The following is a 25746-nucleotide window of genomic DNA, read 5'->3' as shown; positions in this document are numbered from 1 at the left end:
CGTTGGTGTGAATACTTTGCACCTACTCACTCACACAAATGCAAAGCTTTCTCTCTTTAACAGTGTTTCTTGCCAACTTTATACACAGCAGGATTAAAGATATAAAGGAACCTTGAGAGCAGCAAAGAAGACGAGGGAAAAAAGTGTTTTAAAAGAAAGAAAAGAGTGACAAAGAAACAGACCCCAAAACTCTGCTCCTGTTTCCACAGGCAGCCATTTTTAGACAGTCATCCATTAAGTCTGCTATGTTCCCATACTGTCAGCCCCTAGTGAAGCCAAAGAGGCCATGTCAGCTGAAGGCGTTAGGCAGGTAGGATGCATCACAGCACTCTGAGCACTGTGGGAATTGGAGGAAGAAGGGGCGGAGCAGGTAGTGGACTATAATATGACTGTCACTGCAGGAAAATATCTTCAGAAAAAAGTAAGATGGATTATAGATTTAGTTCAACATGAAAAGATGGTTTTTAAGAGATGGAAAAGAAAAGAAGGAGGGGCAGAGAGACGGCTGCTGTGACGCAGCATAAAATGCAATGATACACATACGAGGATAGAAAAATAGGGAAGGAACGAGTTTGCACTGGAAAGTTAAAAACTGAGCCTAATTTTGTGACTCAGGTGTCTTAAAAGATAGTGTACAAAGCCCTGTTTGTGTGTCTCAGCCTCACAAAGCTAAAGTGTGTCTACTGTCTGTGAGTGACTCACCTCTGGCCCCATGTGTTCAGTCTGTGTTGTGCGGTCAGTCATTTGGCAGTCTTTCATCTTCAGGGCAGCTTTGGCACTCTCCTGCGCAGAAAACAAACACACACCCATCAGCCGTGTCCAAAATTTCACAAAAAAATAAGCAAGAGAAACATCAAATATATAGAAATGAGAACAAGTACTCTCCCAGCAGACTTACGCCATTTCCTCCACTCACAACACTTGGTACAGCTGGCTTGCATGCTTAGTTAGCTATCAAAAGAAAAAGAAAAACTGCATCTCTGAACAGCCTTAACCATTTCTTCCCTTTGGCTGCATTTTCTGGAAATCAAAGAGGTCGTAAAAATGGGCTGAATTGCAGGAAAACTTTTCTCCAGCCAAATATTGGAGCATGGACCTTCCACAAAGTGTACCCTCAGAGAAGAATTCATAAAAATTGACAGGTAGCACTGTCCAGCTCACTAAAAAGGTCCTTCTACTGGATAATTAATAGGTTTCCTCTGGCAGATTTACAATCAAAGGATAGAGAGAAAAGCTTTGGCTCTTTTTCTTTAAATGCAGAACTTTTACCTTGACCGGGAGGCTGCCGGCAACTCGGGTGTTACCTCTGCATGATTATTTTGAAAAACGCAGGATGCGAGTCCTCTGAATGAAAAGAACTCAGCACTACTACCACCGGGAGCACTTTATGACGATGTCACTAATCATTCTGACATCTCTGCCCTACGCTGCTCATGGGTTACAGAAGAGAACGGTTTGAAAGGTGCAGTGGCTATGAAATATTGAGAAATTCATTAACCTTGATTAAAATTCATCAACCAAATTAGGACTAGGCGTAAGGACGGGTTTATGGTAAGTACTCTAGAATAAAATGAATTTATGTTATAGTTCTTAACTCAAATATATACTGTCTACTTCAGAGTGAGCACAAGTAAGCTGACAGATTGAGTTAAAAATCAGTTTTCATTAATCATGCCTTCGAATGCATAAAAAGCAAAGGAAGGCTTTCTGCAGCTAAATGCTGCAGTTGGAACACGGTCCTTCAACAAAATGCACCAGCAGAGAGAGAAGAAAACTCATAAAAAGTGACAGCTAGTGATGGCCAGCCAGCTAGCAGGTCCTTCTAGGAGATAATTAATAGGTTTTCACTGGCAGATTTACAGACGGAGGCAGAGCGAGGAGAGCTTTGGCTATGAGCTGCCCTTTCCTTCAAATGCTGCACTTTAACTTAGCTGCGGCAGGAAAGGTTTCCCTTTTAGACTCTCTTACACAAAGACAGGTACAGATCCTCTGTAATGTTCACGCACACAAACTGCACAACTTCATAAATGTGAAGCAATGCCAATGCCCAAGGGCGTATGGGGCAGATAAAACAGGGCTTAGCTGTGGATGCAGTGCGGATGAGGCCTAGTGTTAGACTATTATTATGCAAACAAACACGTAGACTTGTTCCCGTGACATCACACAAGCTGTATATGTTTGGAAATCGTATCCAGCTGGTTGCAGGAGCCAAAACATCTCTGTCAGTGAGAAGTGCCAAGCAGATGAATACACACTGTCAGTGGTGATCAGCATCTGTGTGTGTTCGAGCATGCAAAAGCAACTGCATACCCTAAACTCTGAGTGATAGAACCATGTGTGATCTAGGAGAATAAAATGAGAATGAAAGAGAAGAATTTTGATAATCCCAGCAGGAAAATGTCCCCATGTAGAAGCAAAGGAAAGAGAGAGAGGGAGGGAGAGAGACAAAGAGTGAAATGTGCAGAGATTGTAAGAAAAAAAAAGCAGAAAAGAACCATAATAACAGATTCAGGTGTAAAGTAAATACAAGAGGAATGTGATTAAATTAAATAAAGACTTAGACTGTTTTAGGAATAGGCCAGGTGATATTCTATATTTCCGTTAGTATGATAAGTAAAACTCAAGTAAAACTTTACCCAAGCTGAGACCTCAAACTTTTGCACTGTTTTAAGTCACAGCGGGAGTGTTTCAGTAGCAGATCGTGAAGTTAGCATAGGGTAATTTCTTTGCCGGGTCTTAAAATTAGGTAAGTACAACCTCAGATGAATAAAAGCACATGGAATATTACACTGTGTGATTATTTATTCAGAAAAGTAAGCAAAGTCCTGGGTGCTTTAACATAATGCCAAGAAGGAAAAACATCAGCAGTGATCTTGGAGGAGGCAATTGTTACTGCCCATCAACCTAGGAAGGGTTATAAGGTCATTTCCAGTCCATCATTCTACAGTTAGAAAGATTATTCACAAGTGGAAAACATTCAAGTCAGCTGTCAATCTTCCCAAGTGGTCATCTCAGTGAATCCACCCCAAGGTCAGACCTGCTGTGCTAAAAAATAAAAAAATAAAATAAACACCCAAGAGTTATATCTTAAGGTGGATTTATGGTATTGTGTTTGTGTCTGTTTGTGCCTATACACAGCTTTGGAGACCGTCGTCTACGTGTGGTAGCTGTTTACTGTTACCAGTGATCAACGCCACAAACAACTGGTTTGTGGACTACTCTTGCTATATACAAAGAGCTGAAAAGTCCACTGCAGCCACTGACTTTGCCATGCTATTTATTTTAATATTTGATGTTTTTCACACTACTTCTGTTTGTGGTGAAGTCTTCTTCTCATTTCCTGCTCCACCCTACTTTTAAACCAGTCAGCACAATTTGAGAAAGACTGGACGTATGACTTGCGTGAAAGGATTGTTCTGCAAAGTTGCATCTGAACAAATCAGAAGATATCTGGAACAACGCCCTTTTGACAGTGGAGATGTTTAACCATAATTCACAGCACTACATATGGCCAAAACAGAAGAGGATATCAACGCCATGATACATCGGCAATATCAACATGTGGAACAACTAACACACAGAGTGAAAAAACAGACCCCCTTTTTCTATTTTACGAACAATTAAACCTACAAACAATCTAGATTTACCAAAAGGTTTTGTTATTTATCTACTTTTTCCTTCATTTCCACTCAAATACTGAGCAGGTTTTTAAGTATGTTAAATATTTAATCATAACACATCTTAGCTGTAGGGGAACAGACTCATTTTGGTAATATACATTTTTTTGTAAGCAGCAAACATTTGACCAAACAGTTAAACTCTAATTTATTGAGGTCATTTGTCCCATTATCATGACTGAGGGGGGATATGAAGGAGGATGTAGATCCCAGTGCAAAGGCATTCAATAATAGGGTAGGTCCAAAAATAATGTATGGGAGAGGGAGTGTGAAACACTCATGCACAGAAGAGAGACCTGTGAATAAATGTGTTTTATTTAGAAGGTGCAATGTGAAAAGGCTTAAAAAGGTGTTTTAATGTGTGAGTGTTAAGTCTGTTACACTGCCCATCAACACGAATTTCAGAGAGGAACATTGACGTTACATGTAGCCTACTGCCTGTCTGCCTGCCTGCCAGCCAGGCTGCCCGAAAATTGCTCAATTTTGACATTAATTCGACATTAGATGCGCACAGCACTGAAAACAGCACAGTGAGAAAGAGAAGAGAGGGGGATAGGTGATGCTGACAGAACGCCAGAAAGCGAAAGGATGGGAGTGAAAGAGAGAAAGAGTTGGGGGGGGGAAAAATAGACGCATGTTCCACAGAATGATCAAACAAACAGATGCCACATGAGACTCAAGTCAGTGGGTTAGACTGGCATCTCTTACAATACCGCTACAACATTGGCACATTATTCTACTAAAGCCTGGCACAATGTCTGCATTGCATTACTTCGACAGAATAGGTGACAAATTGCAGACATTTTAATGGCAAATGATGGAAAATTTTGCCGTGTGGAGCATTTCTGCAGATGATCCAACAATCACGCTCCAGAGGACGAGAAGGAAAAAAAAAAAAAAGGAAAACACTGTCAAGACGATACATTTTGCATTTACATCTCTATATTTCAAATAAATGGCGAGCACATTTAAAATGGAAAAGTCGTTGCTTTGCATCTTATACCTCTCGTTTGGCGAGAGTCCCAATAATTTTTGTCATTACATTAAGCTGGCGTGAACGAGCAGTTTACATTAACGAAGACAGGCTTTCTGCTGTTGATGCTGTGACTTCAAGCCAACTATAAAACCATTCTCACATAATGTACTCTCTCTTTTATGGTCAATCTTTTCTAGAAGATCTTAAGAAGATGATAAACTGACAAAGCGATTTTAACAAAAGTTACACTTTCTAGTCCTTTGAAATCCATATGTTTTTGTTTTTTTTAGTTAACATTTCTTTTAAAAGTTTGAACCCTTAAAATGTGCTTCAAAGAAAAATAGTCTTTAATTTATATCCTTAAAACAAATAATTCAAACACATTCAAGCTGTTTTAATTATTCATAACAAAGTTCCAAAAGACAAAGATGAAGAAAAAGACACTGTGATAGAGATAAAACACAATATATGAGCAAACCTTCCATGTCTCAAACTTTGAGTTGCTTCTCTTATCACCTACAAAGACATTAGAGTATTTTCTGGAAGGGAAAAATAAATATTTCACCTCACTGGATTCATTTATATTTACTAAGGCCATCATCAGAAGCTGTCACTTACTGTCATTTTATTTTACTTTTTTCTTGTGCAAAAAAGAAAGGAAAAGAAAAACCCCATGCCACATTGCAAAAGAAGGAACTCGGGCATCATTATCATCAAAAGTCTACATAATGTTTTGAATTACTTTTAGAACTAAGATCTCACCAGTTCGCTCTGGAGTTTCATAATCAGCTCATCTTTCTCTCTCAGTTGTTGCAGCAAGGCTTCCTCTCTGCTGGGATCCTGAACACAAGAAACAACAAACCATGTTTAACATTACAGTTTTATCTAAGGGACCATAGAGCCACCAAAGCAATGCATGCAGCCAAAAGTACATTACAGGGATGCTTCTGTGTGTTTGTCTTTGTATGTGATTCTCTGAGAGTTTCTGTGTGTATCTGCAGGTCTTTCATGTGTACTTATGAGTCTGTTGAGTGTTGCGATTCTTGCTGAGCCCTGTGTTTGTGTAATAAAGTTGTCATGCGGTGCGTTCTGCACGACTGTGATCTCCTCTTCTCTCTACATCACAGCGATAAACTCGTTGTGTCCTGTGGCAGCGCCCCAGAGCACACAGCAGTTTTTATTTGACCTTGTGTTGTCAGGGGATGGTTTTTTTTGCAGGGAAGATGAAGAGAAGCTCCAGAAGACATAGAAAATAATTAAACTAATGAAAACAACATTATTCTTATGGCACCTTTCAAAACAATTTACAAAATGCTTAAGGGCAAAAGAAAAGAAATTATAAATGGTTGCGAAAATGTCTTATATTAAAATCTGGTTGATATTTATGTTATAATTGTGCCGCTGTCCTCATTTAACAGTGTTAGTCTCATTTATCCAGTGCAAAAGTAAAAAAATAAATAAATAAAAACAATTTTTGGCACGTAAAATTAGTTGACGTGGAATCTTTTTTTTTTTTTAATAAAGCAAAAATGTAAACGTGGCGCCTCCTTTTCACTCTCAGTGTTTTCAAATGCCTAGTCATCTTCAGACCCTGCCTGCAGTCAACAGAGAGCTTTGAGAGGATGGCTCATGGGGAAGTCAGAAATAAGATATAAAGCACAACAGTCTTCGCTAAAAATATTCAAGCTAAGGCAGTTAGTTAAAATGTGGACAAAGAGCGACACAATGTGAAGAGAGAGGGAACAAGAGAAAGGGGATAAGGAAGTGGGAGAAAACGAGCAATAAGATAGAGAGTGCAAAATGACAGGCAGATTGTCATTACCTCTTCAAGGACATAAAAGCAGAAGAGGAAAAGAGGGGCAAGATAACAGGAGGAAAATGAGGGGGAAATGTGAGAAAAGGGGGACATTGATAGAGGAGAGGACAGAGAGGCCCCGAGGCTGAGCATGATGGTCTGAAACCACAGGGAGCCATCTAGCTAAAGGACACGCAGAGTCAGAGGGAGACCACAGGGAACCATATAGCTACATCGTCGTCCTTTAAATGACCTCTGTGATGCAAAAACGACCCATTGAGCCTGACAATTTTCTTCAAGTCACTTCAAAATTTAGAGAAGTAAAAATGAAACCTGTACGGTGAATCAGTACAGAACACCCCCGGGGATCGAGGGCTAGAAAAAAAATATTTCTGTAAGTCTGAGTCCGTGTGAGAGAAAGGATTGTGAAACTGTAAAGATTCAACTTTCTCACCCTTTACGTGTAAACCATGAGGAGGTTGTAATCTGCCTGATCACTGTAGAGTACAAAGTTTTGTATTGTACATGTTGACACTTATTCATTCAGTAGCTTTGGTTGACCCTTTGAGACAATTGTGACCTAATCAAGGGGAAGCTGGATGGATGGATGGATGGACAGATAGATAGATGGATGGATGGATTTTTGGCTGACAGACATTTTAAAAATAAATGAATGAGTGTGCTGTATCCGTGTTGTCTATAAAGTTTTTTAAAGTATGTATAATATCTGATTGTTTTGGCTTCATGGTTTATGGTTTTCTGGCAATAATTTCTGGTTCAGGGTAATATAAACGAATTTCCAACACCATATCTTTAAAAAGGGAAATAATTTAATGTTAATATAAAGTTTACTATGTAATGTTTTGTTTCGACATCCAGATAATATTCTTGCAGTAGTGCAAAAAAGAAAAAACTCGCATGTTATCTTAGCCAGTCTGTTTTTCTGATTGGCTATAACACAAAACTGAACTAACAATGGTAGAAGTGCCAGACTAAGCACAATTTGTGCTGTTGCACAGTGAATAAAGTTAAGGATATTATGATGTACGCGAGGTGTTGTATGTAGATGGGTGATGTATGTGTCAGCGGATGTACGTGAGGGCAAAAGGAAGGAGAAGACTAGGCTGCTAAAACGAAATTAAAGAAAATAGAATAGGAAAATAATAGTAAAAGGGAAAAAAAACTAAAACTATTGAAATGTGATAAATCTTTAAACAAAAGGATAGTACCAAATGCTGTTAATCTTTTCAGGTAACCATTCACAGTGTTCCCTTGAGCTGTTCCCATTGAAAAGTGCCAGAAATTGTGGTGAACAAAACAAAAAGAAAAGAAAAGAAATTTCACAGCATTCTTGCTTCTTCAATTATAAAAACTTGGCCAATCATGAGAGGTTAAGTCTCACCACTTTTGGCAATTAAACAAAGTGGGGGGAAATCAGATGTTGTTTGATCTTTGCGTGATAAACTTACAGTTACAGAGGTGGTGAAAAGGTTTCACACTGTCTGCAAAGTTTTTAAGGTGTTTTTTTTTTTTTTACGGCTTCTTTATTTTGCAAGTCTAATTGATGTTGAAGTGTATGTAGGGGCCCTTACCTTGGCACACGATAATGGTCAAGGAGAACATAACTAAAAGCTTCACTAAGTGCTTCCACGGTAATAAAACCTATAAAAGAATACATTTTCCACCAGGAAATAGAAAAACAATTAACAAAAACAAAACCCAGTGGTGTTAAATCAGAATGCACTCTGTTTCCCTGCCTTTGCAGGGGAGATAACAGTATTTATAGATAATAAGGATATTTTTTTCCTACTAAAGAACACACATACACACACACAAATTACTAACATGAGATTTGGATGGGACTGAAAAATCACTAACATGCTGTGACAATTACTACATTAGTCAGCCTCTAAAATTAATCTCACCCGAACAGGACTGAAGGCTGCACTAAATGAGCTGTCTGGCTACAACGGCACAGTTGGTATCCCTCCGTGTCTTGTGCGTGCATTTCTATGTGGCTTATCTGCAGCTGTTAAAACTGCATGTATAAGAGTAGTTATATGAAATGCTGAGAACAGGCTTATGACTAAATCCAGGGACACTTTATTGACTTCGTCGGTTTGTTTACGACCCAGAAAACACCTTAGGAGTATAAACGGAAGAAAGACATGCGAGAGGGTATGTGAGAGAAAGATAAAACGAGTGATAAAGAAATACAGCAGCTTAATATAATCTGTTTCAAAAATCTCACAATATTGCATCTTAACTGCTGAAAAGATCCGTAGAACTCTGCTCGCAAAGAGGTGACCAGAGCATTAAAGTCAAACGCTCGTGGAGAGTGTGGAGTTCGTCTAAGAAGATCTGCCTTTTCAGTTCAGGCCATGAATGAGTGTAACAACAGACATGACAGTCTGAAAAGATGGTTTGATATTCAAATTTATTTTAAGAAAGTACTTAGGAACATTTTTATACAGCAATCACACACCTCACAGGAGAACATATACATATCAGTTCAAACTGATCATCAGAATGAGGAAGAAAGGTGATTTTAGGTGATTCTGAACATGACGTGGTTGCTGCTGATGCCAGAAGGCAACAGTAATACAAATAACCTCTTGTATCCAGAAGTGCATTTCCCCAACACATTGCATCTGGAACCAGATGGGCTACAGCAGCAGAAGACCACACTACATGCCATTCCTGTTTCCTTCAGCTAAGTACAGGAAACTGAAGCTGCAGTTTGCAGAGGCTCATCACAAATGAACAACAGAAAACTGGAAAAATGTTGTCTGGTGAGTTTTAATTTCTGCTTGTAGGGTCAAAATTTAGTACAAACAACAAACTATGGATACTTCCTGTCTTCTATTAAAAGTTCAGACTGCTGCTGGTGTAATGGTGCAGGGGATCATTTCTAGGCAAACTTTGGACCCCTAAGTACCCACTCAGCATTGTTTAAATGCCACAGCCAAACCGAGCATTGTTGCTGCCCATGTTCATTCCTTTATGGCCACAGCGTATCCTTCTTATGACGGCTGTTTCTAGCAGGATTAATGTGTCACGTCTGTACTCAAATGGCCAGCACAGTCACCAGATCTGAATTCAATATACAATCCAAGGGATGAAGTGGAACAGGAAATTTGCATCACAGATGTGCAGCAGACAAATCTGCAGCAACTGCGCGATGCTATCGTCGTGTTGACGTCAGTGTTGAGACTAAATCCAATGCTTTATTGACCTAATGGGTTTCTTTACAGGTCAAAAAACAACTTGCGAGTATAAACAGAAGAAAGGAGTTATTGATGAGAACAGGCTTATGATTAAATCCAGGGACACTTTACTGAACCAAAATCTCTGAAGAATGTTTTCATCACATTGTTGATTATAAGCCACTAGAATGAACGCATTTCTTAAGACAAAAGGGGTCCAACCCAGTACTGGCAAAATGTACCTAATAAAATGTCTGGTAAGTGTATACTGCATCAGGGTAACACCGAATCACAACCTCATTCAGATGCAGCAATAAATGATTTAGCCTACAATAATTCGTGGACATAAGTGGATGGCTATTGGCTGAACATGTGAAAGATTTTTATGCAATATTATCTTCCTGTTTCTTTATTCCCCTTTTAAACTTCTTTATAGTAAAACAAAGAAAAAAATCTATTTTCATTTTATGTCTTGGTGTGGTGAAGGTGATGGCATGGCATAGCACATACACAGGCCGTATGTTTGGTTGATCAAATCATCCAATTTGTATCTACTACCTTTATAGTTCGGTTTGGTCATTTTTGAACAGTTATACAGTTGTCACAATTCTTCTCTGTACTTCTACTGGACGGCAGACCTCAGCTTTACTTGAACAGAAATATTGCATTAATCCCTGAGGAATTACAGTGCAATGCAATTTTTATCCACGGTCCCTGGACATGCAGAGCCAAGCAATGCCAGGGCAGTGGACATACAAATAAGATCTCAATGTGATGAACAAATTTAAAGCTAAAATGAGAAATTTTATTCTGCTCGCCGAAAGAAGCGCCATAAAGTGCATTCAGTCACCCATCAGGTGGCATTCAAACCAATTTTTCAAGGCAGAATAGAATGGAGAACCCATGGCAGAAAAGTGGGGCATACAAATTTATTTCTAATGTGAACAGAACAGCCTCAGTGGGGCTAAATCTGATCAAAATCATTGGAGTGCATCCACTTTTGCAAAGAGATGTGATTTTGTAAAGCGTTTGAGGCTCTCTATGCATGTAATCAGCAGTCAGTTGAAGAGGGTATGGGGATGAATTTTATTCCTCTTGTTACGAGAAATGATTCAACTTTTTTATTTTTTTGGGAAACATCATTGAGAAAATGTGCTGGTTGTTTGTCAATTAGTCAACATCCAATTTTCTTCAATTTCTTTAACAAATTGGAGTTTTCTTGATATTGATGAAATGGGTGTAAGCAAGAACAACATGACAGAATGCCTTCTCCGTGTTATCTTTATACCAATTTACCCAGCATTTAACCCTAACCTTGCACTTGAACTATGAGTGTTAGAGAATTAAACTAGCTAAGGGGATGTAAAATGTAATAATAATAATTGACCACGCGTTCCTGGAGTCTTACCATCGCACCACAGTTCGCCATAAGAGGGTCTCCCGGACAATTTTACTTTTAGCAGCACTGCAGCATACACATGTTGGGAAGGGACTCAGAAACCCTAATTTATTAAACTTTGCTTTTAGTACAGACAAAAACAAAACACAAAACAATAACAGCTAATCTGATTTGACTTAAACGTTTCAGAAGCGTCCATAAATCTTAAACCCGCAGGGAGGCACTTCCCGTATTCTCGGCAGCTGTTTCAAATGCTCAGCCACCCTTTAGCTTTAAATGGATTCTTTAAATGGAGTCTCAGTCTGAAGCCGACTTCTTGATGCAGGTAACGCACGGAGAAAGCCTAATGTGTCATCACAAAAAAAGACATGAACTAAATTGTGAATCTATCACTCATAAGCCGAGATGCAGTCTCTGAGATGTACAAGATTTCTCGTGAGAGATGGACTGAACATTCGTTTTTAACATTTTAAAACTGAAGGTTAGACAGGATGAAAAAGGAAAAATTCTTTCCTTCATACATATTACATCCATGTAAGTTTTTTAAAATAAACCTTAATTATGCAAATAACTCCTTGTTTCTAACTAAAAAGTACATCTGTGGAAGTTCTGATCAAGTTTTGAGAGTCTGATATGGTCACAGCTGAAAAATTACGAAATTAAGTACACTGAACGCCAGCTTAAGACTCCATGATTTATGTCCACATATCGAATGATTTCTGTTGGTAAATCATTTGCATAAAAACTGTGTACTTAGCTATGTTTGTGGAAAAACCCCCAGAAAAAAGCGACAAAGACATGCAGCACGATGTGGACTCCTCAACACAAATGAACGGTCTATAAAAGTGATATGGCACAGTGTACCAAGACCAAATATAATTCAGTCATCTCACATATGGCTTCTTGGAAAATCCAGTACAGTTTGTCCAACCTCACTTTTTATTTCGTCACCAAAAAAACCAAAATGATATCACAAAGACAAATGTGCAAACTGATCCAGCATAAAGTTGCTTGCCTCAAGTATTTAATATTCACCCTGTATCTGAATCCATCTTCATTTCTATCTGCATGCTGTCTCTGTTTATCTACTTTATGTCTGCCCTGGTAACTATATTAATAGCTTATTTATGCACATTGAAAAGGGCAAGAGAAAAAGCTTATATCAACAGCCCTACAGATTAGATGAAAAATATGTAGATTTGATTTTGTTGTGAACTTTTCCGTTTAAGTTAAAAACAGAGAAGAGGTGATTAAAAATGTGTGATCTGCATCACATTATCAAGTCTTATCAAGAATGGATAACAGGTTACTCTGACCTCGGTCAGCTGTCTTTTCTAATTAAATTAGCTGTCAATAGCAGGTCACCATAATGTCAGTAGCTTTTAAAATAAAAGATTTAAGTGGCTCTGGACACGCCCATACACAAAGAAACCATTGGATATATCTGTAAAGTAAAGTAAAATTTTATTTATATAGCACCTTTCAAGACAAGGATCACAAAGTGCTTCACAACAAATAACAGCATAAAAAAAAGTTAACTAAATCCAAGTCTGAAAAAAGACAATGTGCTTACTAGATGTCTAAAGCAGCGGTCCCCAACCTTTTTTGCGCCATGGACCGGTTTATGTCCGACAATATTTTCACGGACCAGCCTTTAAGGTGTTGTGGATGAATACAACAAAATAAAACCAGTACCGGTACCAAAAAAACATTTATTCATAACACATGGGAAAAGACCCAGGGAATCAGTGTTATAAAAAAAATTTAATAGATAAAAACGCTAAAAAATGATAAAAACCCTGAAAACCATAAATTTCACAAGCCAGCCTCAACTCTCGCGGCCCGGCACCAAACGACTCACGGACCAGTACCGGTACATGGTTCAGGGGTTGTAAATATACTCACTACACCGGACTGACTGCTTGTTAATGCTGTCTTTAACAAGCCAAACACGTGGTAGAAACTTAATGCACTTAGGCTTGGGGACATGATCAAGACAACCTGCTGATATTCAAACCAAGCTGAACCAATCAGAATAGAGAAGAAAGGTGATTTAAGTGACTTTGAATGTTGCATGGACTGGTCTAAGTATTTCAGAAATGGATGTTCCACTGAGAATTTTCCCACACAATCATCTCTAGGGTTTAGAGAGAATGGTTCTAAAAAGACCATCCAGCAAGAAGCTTTTCTCTGGGGGAAAAAGCCATTTTGATGCCATACGGCAGGAAGACTGGCCAAACTGCTTCACACTAATAGGAAGGCGACTAAACTAACGACTTGTTAAAACCAAGGTATGAAAAGCATCTCTAAACGCACATCATGTTGAATCTTGTAGCAGATGGTCTACAGCAGTAGAAGACCACATCACGTGCCCCTCCTGTCAGCTAAGAATAGAAAACTGAGGCTCTAATTTACACGGACTCACAAAAACTGCCCACAGAGGATTTGAAATATGTTGCCTGGTCTGATGAGTCTCAAGTTCTATTTCGACTTTCAGATGGTAGGCTCAGAATTTGGCAGAAAACAACATGGAAAAGCATGGATCCATCTTGCCTGTATCAACAGTTCAGGCTTGTGGTGGTGTAATGGTGTAGGGGATACTATCTTGGCACACTTTAGGCCTCTTAGTACCAAGCAAGCACTGTTTAAATGTCCCAGTCTACCTGAGAACTGTTGCTGATCATATCCTCCCCTTTACAATCACAGTGTTCCCCAGTATTGATGGCTTATTCCAGCCCGATAGCTAAGCATGCCTCAAAGCTCAGATCATCTGAAACTGGTGTCTTGAACATGACTATGATCTCAGTCCAACAGAGTACCAGAATGGGAGATTCACATCATGGATGAAGCAACTGTTTGATGCTATTGTGTCAATATGGACCAGGATCTCTGTGCAATGTTTCGAGCACCTTGTTGAATCAATGCCACAAATCATTAAGTCAGTTTTGAGGACAAAAGGGGGTCCAACGCTGTACTAGCAAGGTTTGGCTAATAAAGCATCCAGTGAGTGTATATCTGTGTAAAGTAAGAACTCCACATCCATTAAAACTGACAGAAAACATTTGGCTTGTAGGGAAATTTTTAAATCATTAAAATGTTTTCCTGTGAAGTCCAAAAGTTGAGTGCTGTGGTGATAGAAATAATATAATATATACAGTATCTGTACTTCCGAGGTTTAAAGCTGTCTCTAAAATATCACTTCTCGCTCTCTGACCCTATTAGCAAATCACAAATAATGAGGCATGGTTTCCTCCTATCAGCAGGTGTCGTGGAATCAGAAACACAGCTGTCTAGTTCTAAGGTAGCCCGGGGGCAAGGTGGCAAACTTTTCAGGCTTTATCATAGCACACAGTAGAATGGTCTAATTTGTATTTTTTTTCTGACAGCACCCCGCACTGAGCTAAAATGTAATGAATAATTTGAGATGTAAAAAGGCGAGTTACAATTTCACTATTAACGGTTTTGATTTTAACCCGAGAACTCATATCACAGGACCACTGATGCAGAGGAGCAAAATTTGAAAAAAAAAAAAAGTGGAATTTGATGCCTGAGCCTCACAACAATTACTAAACGCAAAGTTTCTCACGCAGTGTAACAGAGATAAACGGTTATCTGGAAAGAGAGATTCAAAAACGAGACAAAGGATGAAACGGGGAGATGAGAGTGGCAGTCTGTTCTGTGCTGCAGCTTAAAGAAATGACATTTTGTGCATCTTGATATAGCCGCGTGTTGTCTGTGTCAGAAAGGTGTGTATAACGCACATAGCTGCATATCTCCATGCTTTCCTGAAAGCATGCATCCTTTTAACCCTCTCGCAGTGATTAGGGCATCACTGTGGGGAAAAGTCGGTAATTATAAATTCACAGTCATTAGAATTATGCATTATTAATTTCTAATTACGCTGCATCTGACATGATGATAAGTGTTCCACTATAAAAAGAAGTTCACCGTGCTGCTGAAGCAAAGGTGAGTGTACACAAAACAACATTTCATCAGGTGCAAAACTTGCTGCCCTTGACATTTTTTTTTTTTTAATGAACACACTGGTGGAGTACACCTCTAGCAGCAACTCTAGTGTGATTTCTTTTTTCTGCTACTTTATTCTAAGATACAGTAGAATACTTTAACTGGGACAAAATCTGGTAAAAATCATGTCATATGCATTGGGTCTAAATTAAACTAGGTCGCACTGTGACACTGCAGCCTCTCAGGTGGATACCGTAGATTATTTTTACACATGCCGAGTCGTTTTCTAGAGTGCCAGGGCAAATTCTCTTCTTCTCAGCCCTCCCTCTTGTTCTTCTTCCATCTTCACGCAGTATTTCTCAAACACCGGCTTCTTTAACTCTATCTCTCGTTCATCGCTTGGTCTCGCCTCCACCTCTTGCACTCCGGTGTTTATTTCCTCCCCTTTTCCTTATCAAGTTAATGTCATCAAACCGAATGCTTTGCTCTTGAATGGATACACTTCAGCTATAGCTCCCACACTTTTCCCAGCAGCTTTTCTCCCTCATCTCTTTTCTTCAGTCTGTCCCAAAGTAAGAAATGCAATGTCCTCTTCTCAACATTGAAACTTTTTCCTCATATGAAGCTTCTACTCAGGCGATATACCCTCTCTGTATTTATGTTGTTTTCAATGCATCTAGCTCTGTGAAAAGCTCAGCCTTTGCCACGTACCCTTTTATTCTCTCTCTCATATATCTCCATATATATATATATATATATATATATATATGTATATATATATATATATATATATTCACTTCTCTCAGTCATCTACCTCTGTCCCACCATCAAGTTAAACTCATTTCCTGCTATTCTTGCTGCTTTCTCCCTGATTTTTTTTTTTTATCTCTATCGATCGTGACCCTTTCCTCCTTTAAGAAAACTCTCCTCATCTGATGACAAGCACAGAGGATCTGCTGAATGAGTGTTTCATCGCTGTCTCTTGCTCTCTCCCTATCTATACACACACGCTCATGGCCACTTCATTAAGTACACCTGTTCAGCTGCTCATAAATGCAATTATCTAATCAGCCGATCACCTGCCAGCAACCTAGTGCATTTAGGGATGTAGAGATGCTGGAGTTCAAACCCAGCATCAGAATGGGGAAGAAAGGTGATTTAAGGGGCTTTGAATGTGCTATAGTTGTTGGTCTATTACCGATCCAATGGGATTTTCCCACACAACCATCTCTTGGTTTTGCAGAGAATGGTCCAAAAAAGTGTAAATATCCAGTGAGTGTCATTCCTCTTGATGAAAAACTGGGATTAACTGGAAATGTTTTGTTTTTAACTGAGGCACAATATACACTTCCAAAGTCGAGATAAAATCAAACGTAGACATTGTAACACAAATCTATAGTACTCTGATTGATCTGTACATAGTAGCACTCCAACCTTTGTCCACAGACAGGAAATTACAGCTTTTAGGATTGAAAGCCTAAGCCAGATGGTTAAAGTACATGTCACATAATCCAAATGTCCACGGTTCAATTCAATCCAGTGACATTTGTGACATGTCATACCATATCTTTCCTCTTATTTCTTCTCTGCCTCCTCAACATCCACTGTCACATCAGATAAAATTACCCCCAAAAAGAAATTTCAGGTTCCCCCTGTCCAGTCAAGTAATCTATTGATTATAGTCAATTGCCTGTCTCCAAGTCTGTTTTGGATGGTTTACTGAAACCATTTCCTACTCTTTTCTACCCCATTTGATCCCTTCTTTTCAATCGGTCCATGTTCCCTGTCTGTCCATCTGTACTTTTCAGCCAGAGCTGCTGTCAGCATGCTGTGTCCCATCCTACATTTTTAATTTTTCCTTATCGTCCAGCTGCCACTGATACAGCATGTAGGTCAATAAAGAGGGCATACACTCACACAAACATCCACTCTTTGTGAAACACTAACACGCTGTGACAACTATACAAACACAAAGTCTATATACAGCCCTAAGATTAAGTGGTACACACATACAGGTGTACTTAGTGACAACCAAACACAGTACTTGTTGGCAGTGTGTCAGTATTTTGTGGGTAAGTTTCACTAGACCGTATTTTAAAAGACCTTTACCAGTGTGTACATTCATGTATGTAAAGGGAACTTCATTATGTTGCAGTTAAAAAACACACACACACATCAAAGATGAGAACCACAGAGCTGATGGCTCTACTACGCCTCCCTCCTCCAACAGGCTAACAAGACCTCTGATGTGACCCAACTAAATCCCAGGGAAAAGCTCGACAAAAGACCTCCCATGGTAAACTTAAATCCCGCTCACACACAAGCACCCACTTGAACAATGATGCACATGCTCCCTACAGAGATTAATAAATCTCATCCAGATCGCACGGCTGGGATGGACAAGGTTGACAGAGGGCATCTGGAGCCTGTCAAGACAAGCAAAACACGTTGCCCCTCTCCCATTCAATATCTGCAACTCTCCTGCTTTTAATCATCCTTTTTCCAACTCTTTCTCTCTCACTCTCTCCTTCACTCTGCCTTCCTTGCTGCTCTGCTCTCTTTCTTCCTATTTGATCTTTTTATGATTCATTAGAAACTGATGTGAAAAAAAGCTGTTAATTGTTCTGATATGGATAAAACTGAACAAGACACATGGATCAAAGGAAGATTCAGTTTTATATTTTTGATCACACCGAGCCTGCTGTGTTCTTTTAATTAAACTAGCTGGCTAAGTGAAGTGAAAGGTTGGCTATGAAAAAAGTATAACAAGTGAGCACTACAACTTTACTGTACATGTATTAAGTGAAAGCATAAGCTCTATTTTTGTAAGATATAAAGCTGGGAGGACATTTTTATTAATATTTTTCATTACCTCACACTTTTAATGGATCTGTAAATTTGATGCTTGTAATACAGCCGTTCTCACTGAACAAATAGCTCAATTCAGTATAAAACAGACGGCTCCATGTTACCTTAAACGGAAGAGATTTTTCACTGCAAGGGCTGATGGGTAGAGACTGAAGGCTGCTGGCAGGACTTGTCTCTGTGCTCTGCAAAAAGACAAAAACATGGATATAACCAGAACATCACGATGAGGTTTGCGTGCTGTACTGTGCTGAAGATAAACCAGTCAGGTGCTTAAAATGACAACATTACAACATTAAGGAATTTTGTTTTTACTTTTCATTTTCTGCTAAATATATTCACAGTTAGGCAGTATTACAAAAGCCTCGCTAAACATTCAGTATGAAAACAGAGGAAGGTATAAAAAAACGTTAGTTCTGAAGACAGGTGCTCATTTTCATCCCTGACTTTTCATATATTTTTTACAGAAAATCTGATTCATCTACATTTGAATCACCTCAAAAATGTAAATGTAGGTAACATGTCTGTATCAAAACAATTTCATGTTGCCAGCTGCATTATTTTCACCTGGTTTCTTACAAAAGCTCTTTTTTTCTGATGTCAGTTGTGATTTGACGCTTTTTGGCACTGCTTCTCAGCACAGTTATCTAGTGGGCAGAGAGCAGAGGCAGCCAGAAGGGGATCCAAAATGCACACGCGAACACACACACACACACACACACACACACACACACAGCCTGTTTTCATGTGACAAAAGGAGCATGTGCAATCATGTACAATCTGCACACAGGTGCACAGAAACACCGTCCCTTAAGAAGAGCATATGCGGGTATATAGATCACTGCTGAGGGCTCCTGATGGGTCATATGGGAAAGCAGAGAGGAAAATCAGGTCTCAAGCTAGGACTGCTGCTATTGGTGTACTTTTGCATAGTAGGGACATGACAGTACACAGATGGAAGATATGACAAGATACATGATATGACAAGAGAAGGAAAGAGGTAAAAAGAAGTATCATCTAAAAAAAACCCCATTATCTCCACTTGAATATTCAGTGAAGTCTATTCCTTGCCATATTTTGCCCTTTAGGAGATTTATATACCAACTAACCCCACTGTTGTTAGGCGAAATGACCAGATTTACATATACAGTAAGAAGTCTATAAAAATTGGATTTTTAGGCTAAAGTTTAATCATATGTGCATAGTGTTGGCCTACTTTCAGCTTTTAAATAACCTAATTTGACAGATGGTTTCTTTCACAAACATTCTGAGATGATGTTGTCCATGGCTTTCCTTTTAAAAAGAGCAAATACTTAAAAAAAACATACTTGGCAGGTGATTTAGTGAGTGTCTCCCTATCATGACATTTTAGGCAAGGCAAGTTTATTTATATAGCACAATTCAACAGCAAGGTGATTCAAAGTGCTTTACAGAGACATTACAAAACAAAAACAAATAAAAAGCATGATTTAAAATGGCGGAAAAAAAAGGTAAGTTTTGAAATTTAAGCTTAAAAGTAAAACAGTGCGGATTTGGTGCTTTATTCAAATGCAGCTGAAAACAGGTGAGTCTTCAACCTGGATTTAAATAAACTGAGTGTTTCAGCTGATCTGAGGCTTTCTGGGAGTATGTTCCAGATATATGGAGCATAAAAGCTGAATGCAGCTTCTCCGTGTCTGGTTCTGACTCTGGGAACTGATAAAAAACCGGATCCAGATGACCTGAGGGATCTGGAAGGTTCATACTGGGTCAGGAGGTCACTGATGTATTTTGGTCCTAAACCATTCAGAGCTTTATAGACCAGCGTCAGAACTTTAAAGTCTATCCTCTGACGGACAGGCAGCCAGTGTAAAGACCTCAGAGCTGGACTGATGTGGTCCACTTTTTTGGTCTTAGTGAGGACTCGTGCAGCAGAGTTCTGAATGAGCTGTAGTTGTCTGACTGATTTTTTAGGTAGACCTGTAAAGATGCTGTTACAGTAATCAAGCCTACTAAAGATGAATGCATGGACTAGTTTTACCAGGTCCTGTTGAGACATCAGGTCTTTATCCTATTCTTGAGGTGATAGTAAGCTGACTTTGTTATTGTCCTAATGTGTTTTTCTAAGTTTAGGTCTGCATCCATCACTACACCCAAATTTCTCACCTGGAGGGTGTGGGGAGCCACAGCCCAGTCCTCCAGGGCATGAAGCAGGTATGGAGGAGATCAAGACTCCAGACATCCAGAGGCCCTCAGAACACAAGAGACCAAGGAAGACCAACAACAGAGGGGCAGCCGCGCCACTATCCCAGAAAGAGCTGAGGAGAGCCCCAGATGAGGGGTCACTCAGCAGCCACGGAGCAGAAGCCAGGGGGGGTTGCAGTGACGTGCCCGTGAGCTCCGCCGGCAGCCAGCTGTGCCAGAGTGACCGAGCCCCAGGCCAAGAGGCCGAGGGTACCCCACCCCCGAAGTGGCCCGAGCGAGCCCCAGGCTCCAGGCCCCGACAAGCAGCCACCAAGGAGTGAGCCGGTGTGTACCTGGACGCCCATCCCCGGACCCAAAGAACCACCAACGCCTGTCTGAGGGCATCTGCCACTGGCAGGGGGAGTGGTGGGGGGAGATAGGCCTCCATACCTTGGAGGGCCTGAGATGTCCCCAGAGAGGTGGCGTCTGATACCCGACCTGACATATAGACACAGACATACAGGCACACACAGATACAAACATCCATTCCCACCCTCATGCTCTCATATGCAATTACTCCACACTCACCCAACGTGGAGACAGACATAAACAGACACTGTACACACATTCACACTCCCCAAGAGTACTCTAAGCCCCAGGTCTAGGTACCCTTGCCCCTGGAGGGGGAAACTGCACCCAGACCCAGGTAGTGTTACCCTTTTCCCTGGGGTGGAGAGAAGCAGACTGCCCCGACTCGGCAGCAGCAGGGAGGCCCCACAATCCAGACCCCAATCGGACGGCCAACTCCTCCTCCCAGCCCCCCCGCTCCAACAGGCCGCAGAGAATGGGCGTGTGTGAAGACTCCAAACCTCCCTCCGCCCGCTCATATGTAGTGTTGATGCATGTGTGTTCTAAGGTGCATTTAAAACCCAGGAGGGCATGGAGCTACCTGCGAGAGAGCAGCAGGTAAGCGCATAGCCAAGGGCCTGATATCCACTTACGAGGACATTATACTGCTACTGTTCTATCAAAATTTTAAACGAATATCCTCATATTTGGCTCTTATTTTTCTTAAAGACAAAAATAAGGTAAAAAAAAAAAAAATCTGGTAATTCTTTGTTCTTACATTCATCGGGCCCCAATATGCCCAAATATCAAAGAGAAATTAAAAATGCATGCCATAGAAGAGTACGGGTCTTAGGAGGTTAAAAAGCCAAGTTGGTCTGCCTGCAGATGCACAGCACAGCCACTACAATACATGACACGCCCACTTCACTGTTACAAGGTTAGGTTGGGATTGCGGTTAAATGAATTTAATGATAATCTTAGGGTAAGGTTAGATTAAAGTTATGGTTACTTGTAGTCTGCAAGTCTCTCGGCACAGCTGCCAATATTTCCTCCTAGGAAATCATGCTTTTTATTTGTTTTTGTTTTTAATGTCTCTGTAAAGCACTTTGAATCACCTTGTTGTTGAATTGTGCTATATAAATAAACTTGCCTTGCCTTGCCTTGCCTAGGATGCTGACTTGGTCTGATCAACTCAGGATCAGCCACTTAGCTTGAAGCCTGACAAGATCAATTTCCTTGCGATTGTGATCTTGCAAAACTCACAAGATTCCAGCTGTCTCATTGGTTTTGAAGGAGGTTCTGAGAAACACTTGAGCCCAAATCTTTGCACAGCATAAACTTGATGCTTTATTGGTTTGGCTGACCTTTTAAAGAAGCATGCCTCCCTATCAGAGTTATAGGTGTGCTGTGGCGTCAGGCCCTCAATGTGTCATTGGTGATCAATGCCTTTTCCTATGTAGACAGACAGGCGTGTACTCAGTGACACCCCCCTAAACACACATACACACTCTCACTCTGTCTCCTTCTAACACATACCCATCCTCTTTAAGGTCACCCCTGTCCCACAGGCCTTAACACACAACTGTCCCCACAATTAGACGTGGCTCAGTAAAAAGGCTCTTAGATTTAGGAATTGGCTGCCGGGGAGCCATGGATTTAATGACTGGCACTACACTGAAACTAAATGTCTACAGATGATGAATGGCCTAAGAAAGGAAAGCAGGTTTTGTAGTTTGATGCGCACCTTTAATCACATCCACACATGAGTTAAATCAAGAAATGAAAACCTTCAAATAACTCACGGGGCATTCATACCACCTCGCTCTCTCACAGACATTCGTCTTTTTTTATAGAAATTGCTTTAAAATACTGTCATGCGGTTAAGCGAGGACATTGAATTACTCTGCTTTGCTGTGTTCCACACCTATCTGTACAATCCAACACAAATTTATTTGTAGAAGTTCATCAGAACTTTTGGAAATGCTGATGGGAGCACATTAGCTGGTTCTGAATGGCACTGTTCTTTCCAAAAACTGTTTTAACAGATTTGGATGGCACAATTGGAACTGTAACAAACACCATTTTCAATGTCATTCTGTTATATCCGCATTCTGACAACGTGGTGGAGGAAGCAGAATAAGTCGCGTCAGAGAGGGCCAGAAGTAGGTGGGGCAGTCGATGTATGAACAAAGTACAACGATGACCAAACAGGTGTGAGTGTAAGCCGTAACAAAAAGTCAGTCACGGTCTTCCTAGAATCCATGGCTGACACTGACAAATGGAGATCACGATAGGAAACATTTCTGGACACAGACAGTGGCATTTTACAAATGTTCGTCCATGCAGCCGACAGAAAACACTGTTAAAAAAACTAAATATCTGAAAGGAGTGTTCATGGTTCCAATTGTTTGTGTCTGCATAATGATAAGCATCTTTTATTTGTATAGGACAATCCTTTGTTATTATTTTTGACATCAAATCTTACTGCTTGTGCTAGTATTTTGATTTTTATTAATCTATATATCATTTCAATTTGAAATTGGAAGCTATATAAATTGTTTTTCCTCAATTTTTTGAATTTTTGGCGCCATAAGAAATTTTTATCCAACCCCACTGGAAAATACGTTCCTCTTAACTAACTGATAAAAAGAAAATTCTTTTAAAACAGTTGTTAATCCTGTTCTACAGATGTTATAGTCTATATGTTTATAAAGAATGGGAAACTGCATCAATTTACATCAAATAAGCTCACAACAGCTGTGTGCAGCCCAGTCGTGTCTTGGTAACTTTTACAAGCTCCTGAATTCAAAGGTGTAGATTGCTCACAGCTAGGCTGTCCCAAAAATCAAGGCTGGATTCTGGATTAAATGGTCAATGTTAGGTGTCAATGTAAACTTTCAATTATGCAAATCTATTTTTTCTGAGACGTGATGCTCTCACATTCAAATCTTTTAATGTACTTTCAATGTTGGGCTTTTTGGTTAGCTCTCCAAAGATCTTACTTTTTGGGAGTTGATATCTAAATATGTCGGTCTCTGGGGCTTTGAGAGTCTGCTCTGTTAATCTCACCCTCCATCTTCCATGAATTGTTGCGATGTGTCAACTAGGTTCTTCAGTAAGGTTTCTGCAGTGGACCACTGAGGCCTACTGATGAGCCTTCTTTTTTGGGGGGAAAAATTATTCTTGCAAAAACTTGCGCATGGAAGGGAAGAAGATATGCAATAGTGTCTACAGTCTCCTGGGAAGCCAACTCAAATCTGTTTGATGTCTCTAGAGCAGGGGTAGGCAACCTTTCTGATGGCGAGTGCCATTTAAAATTTCCTCAGAAGTCAGTGTGCCATATGATTGCATTAGCAATAAATTTAATAACGCTCTATATTAACAGTTACACACTATATAGAACAACTTTATAGAATTATATTTGTTCGCAGATGTTGGCAGCTATCAGCGAATAGTTATCAGCTATTTTGAAACAAAAAAAAAGACACTTTTTATCCATAACAAGAACTCCATAACAGCAAATACAGAAAATACAAATGCTATTTATGGTCTCCTCACAACAATGATAAGAAAAATAAACTGGGCCAATATGGCATGTTTGTTAATACAGAGATACACATGTTAATGTGATCTCTGGTCTCCCACTCAGAGACACAGGTCTCCGAGTGTCCAGCATTCAGACGCTACCTGAGGACACTCATGTGATAGAAAATCTGCTCACACAGATATGTAGACCCAAATACTGTCAATAAGGCCTCTGCAATGTTCTGAAGACAGTTAAACTTGTCAGGTAGTGATGTCCAGCAGGTGACAATGCAAGCTCCATGAACACGCACAGCTATGGATTCCAGCTACTTCCATGTTATATGTATGATTTCTATACATTTTATGTCAGATAAAAACTTTGGTTGTAAGCTTCAGATAATTATTTAATAACAGCTAGATATTTTAAATGAGAATAAGAAAGTATTTCTTTGTGCCCCCCTTTCCCTGTTAATGCCCTACCTGGCCCCCCTGGCAAAACTTTGCTAGACCCGCCCCTGCACAGTTACCAGCTGTCAGCTACTTAGAAAAAGGATCCTGGTGTTATTTGTCTCTCAGAAACAGTTCATAACTTCCCTTCAACTCATTCATGTCACCTAAAAGGTAAACCCGTTTCTCCATCACCTGTTCAGCTCTGATGATTCAGTAAGGACATCTCCTGGTTTCATCTTCATGTTTCCCTCTCACCAGATATACAAACCATCATGACCAGCAGCTTTTACAGCTGTGGCTCCAGCAAACATCAGCTCATACTAGAAAGTAATATTAAAGATAAGATAAGATAACCTTTATTAGTCCCACATGTGGGAAATTTGTTTTGTCACAGCAGGAAGTGGACAGTGCAAAAGTTATGAAGCAAAAATTAGAATAAAATAAAATAAGAATAAATACAGTATACAACTGTACAGAATAGAATAAAATAAAATACTATATACAGTAGAATAAAATAGAATAAAATATGCAATAAGATAAAAATAGAATACAAGTGCTATATACAACTCAGTAAAAATACAACGATACCAGAAAAGATTATTGCACATGTGTGAATGTGTGTGTTGATCAGTTGGAGTCTTTGTTGTGCAGTCTGACAGCAGTGGGGAGGAAAGACCTGCGAAATCTCTCCGTCCCACACCGTGGGTGCCGCAGTCTCCCACTGAAGGAGCTGCTCAGTGCTGTCACAGTCTCATGCATGGGGTGGGAGATGTTGTCCAACAGGGATGACAGCTTAGCCACCATTCTCCTGTCACTCACAACCTCCACTGGGTCCAGAGGGCATCCTAGAACAGAGCTGGCCCTGCAGATCAGCCTGTTCAGTCTCTTCCTGTCCCCAGAAGAGATGCTGCCGCCCCAGCAGACCACACCATAAAAGATGGCTGAGGCCACCACAGAATCATAGAAGGTCTTCAGGAGTCGGCCCTCCACTCCAAAAGACCTGAGTCTCCGCAGCAGGTACAGTCTGCTCTGCCCTTTCCTGTAGAGGGCGTCTGAGTTATGAGTCCAGTCCAGTTTGCTGTTCAGATGAACACCAAGGTACCTGTAGCTGTCCACAGCCTCAATGTCCATACCTTGGATGTTCAGTGGTTGCAGTGGAGGATGTTTGTGCCTGCGGAAGTCTACCACCAGCTCCTTTGTTTTACTGGCATTGATCTGGAGGTAGTTCAGCTGGCACCAGTCCACAAAGTCCTGAGTCAGTCCTCTGTACTCCTTGTCGTCCCCATCAGTGATGAGGCCGACTATAGCAGAGTCATCAGAGAACTTCTGCAGGAAGCACTGGGTGGAGTTGTGGGAGAAGTCTGCAGTGTAGATGG

General features: G+C 40.2%; 1 protein-coding gene across 1 annotated transcript in view; it reads right to left on the bottom strand.

Annotated features, from left to right (window-relative positions):
* ccser1 (coiled-coil serine-rich protein 1) overlaps positions 1-25746 on the bottom strand; it is a 142493-nt gene that overhangs the window by 59439 nt on the left and 57308 nt on the right. The window contains exons 8-10 of the mRNA XM_063489092.1: positions 17992-18069; positions 5416-5493; positions 703-783 (exon numbers count right to left, since the gene is read on the bottom strand). Of these exons, the coding sequence (XP_063345162.1) occupies positions 703-783; positions 5416-5493; positions 17992-18069 (237 nt within the window). The remainder of the gene's footprint in view (positions 1-702; positions 784-5415; positions 5494-17991; positions 18070-25746) is intronic.

The sequence above is a fragment of the Pelmatolapia mariae genome, linkage group LG12 (genome assembly GCF_036321145.2).
Source record: "Pelmatolapia mariae isolate MD_Pm_ZW linkage group LG12, Pm_UMD_F_2, whole genome shotgun sequence".
NCBI classification, from domain to species: domain Eukaryota; kingdom Metazoa; phylum Chordata; class Actinopteri; order Cichliformes; family Cichlidae; genus Pelmatolapia; species Pelmatolapia mariae.
The sequence above is the reverse complement of the archived record's forward strand: the minus strand, read 5'-3'. Positions and strand labels throughout refer to the sequence as shown.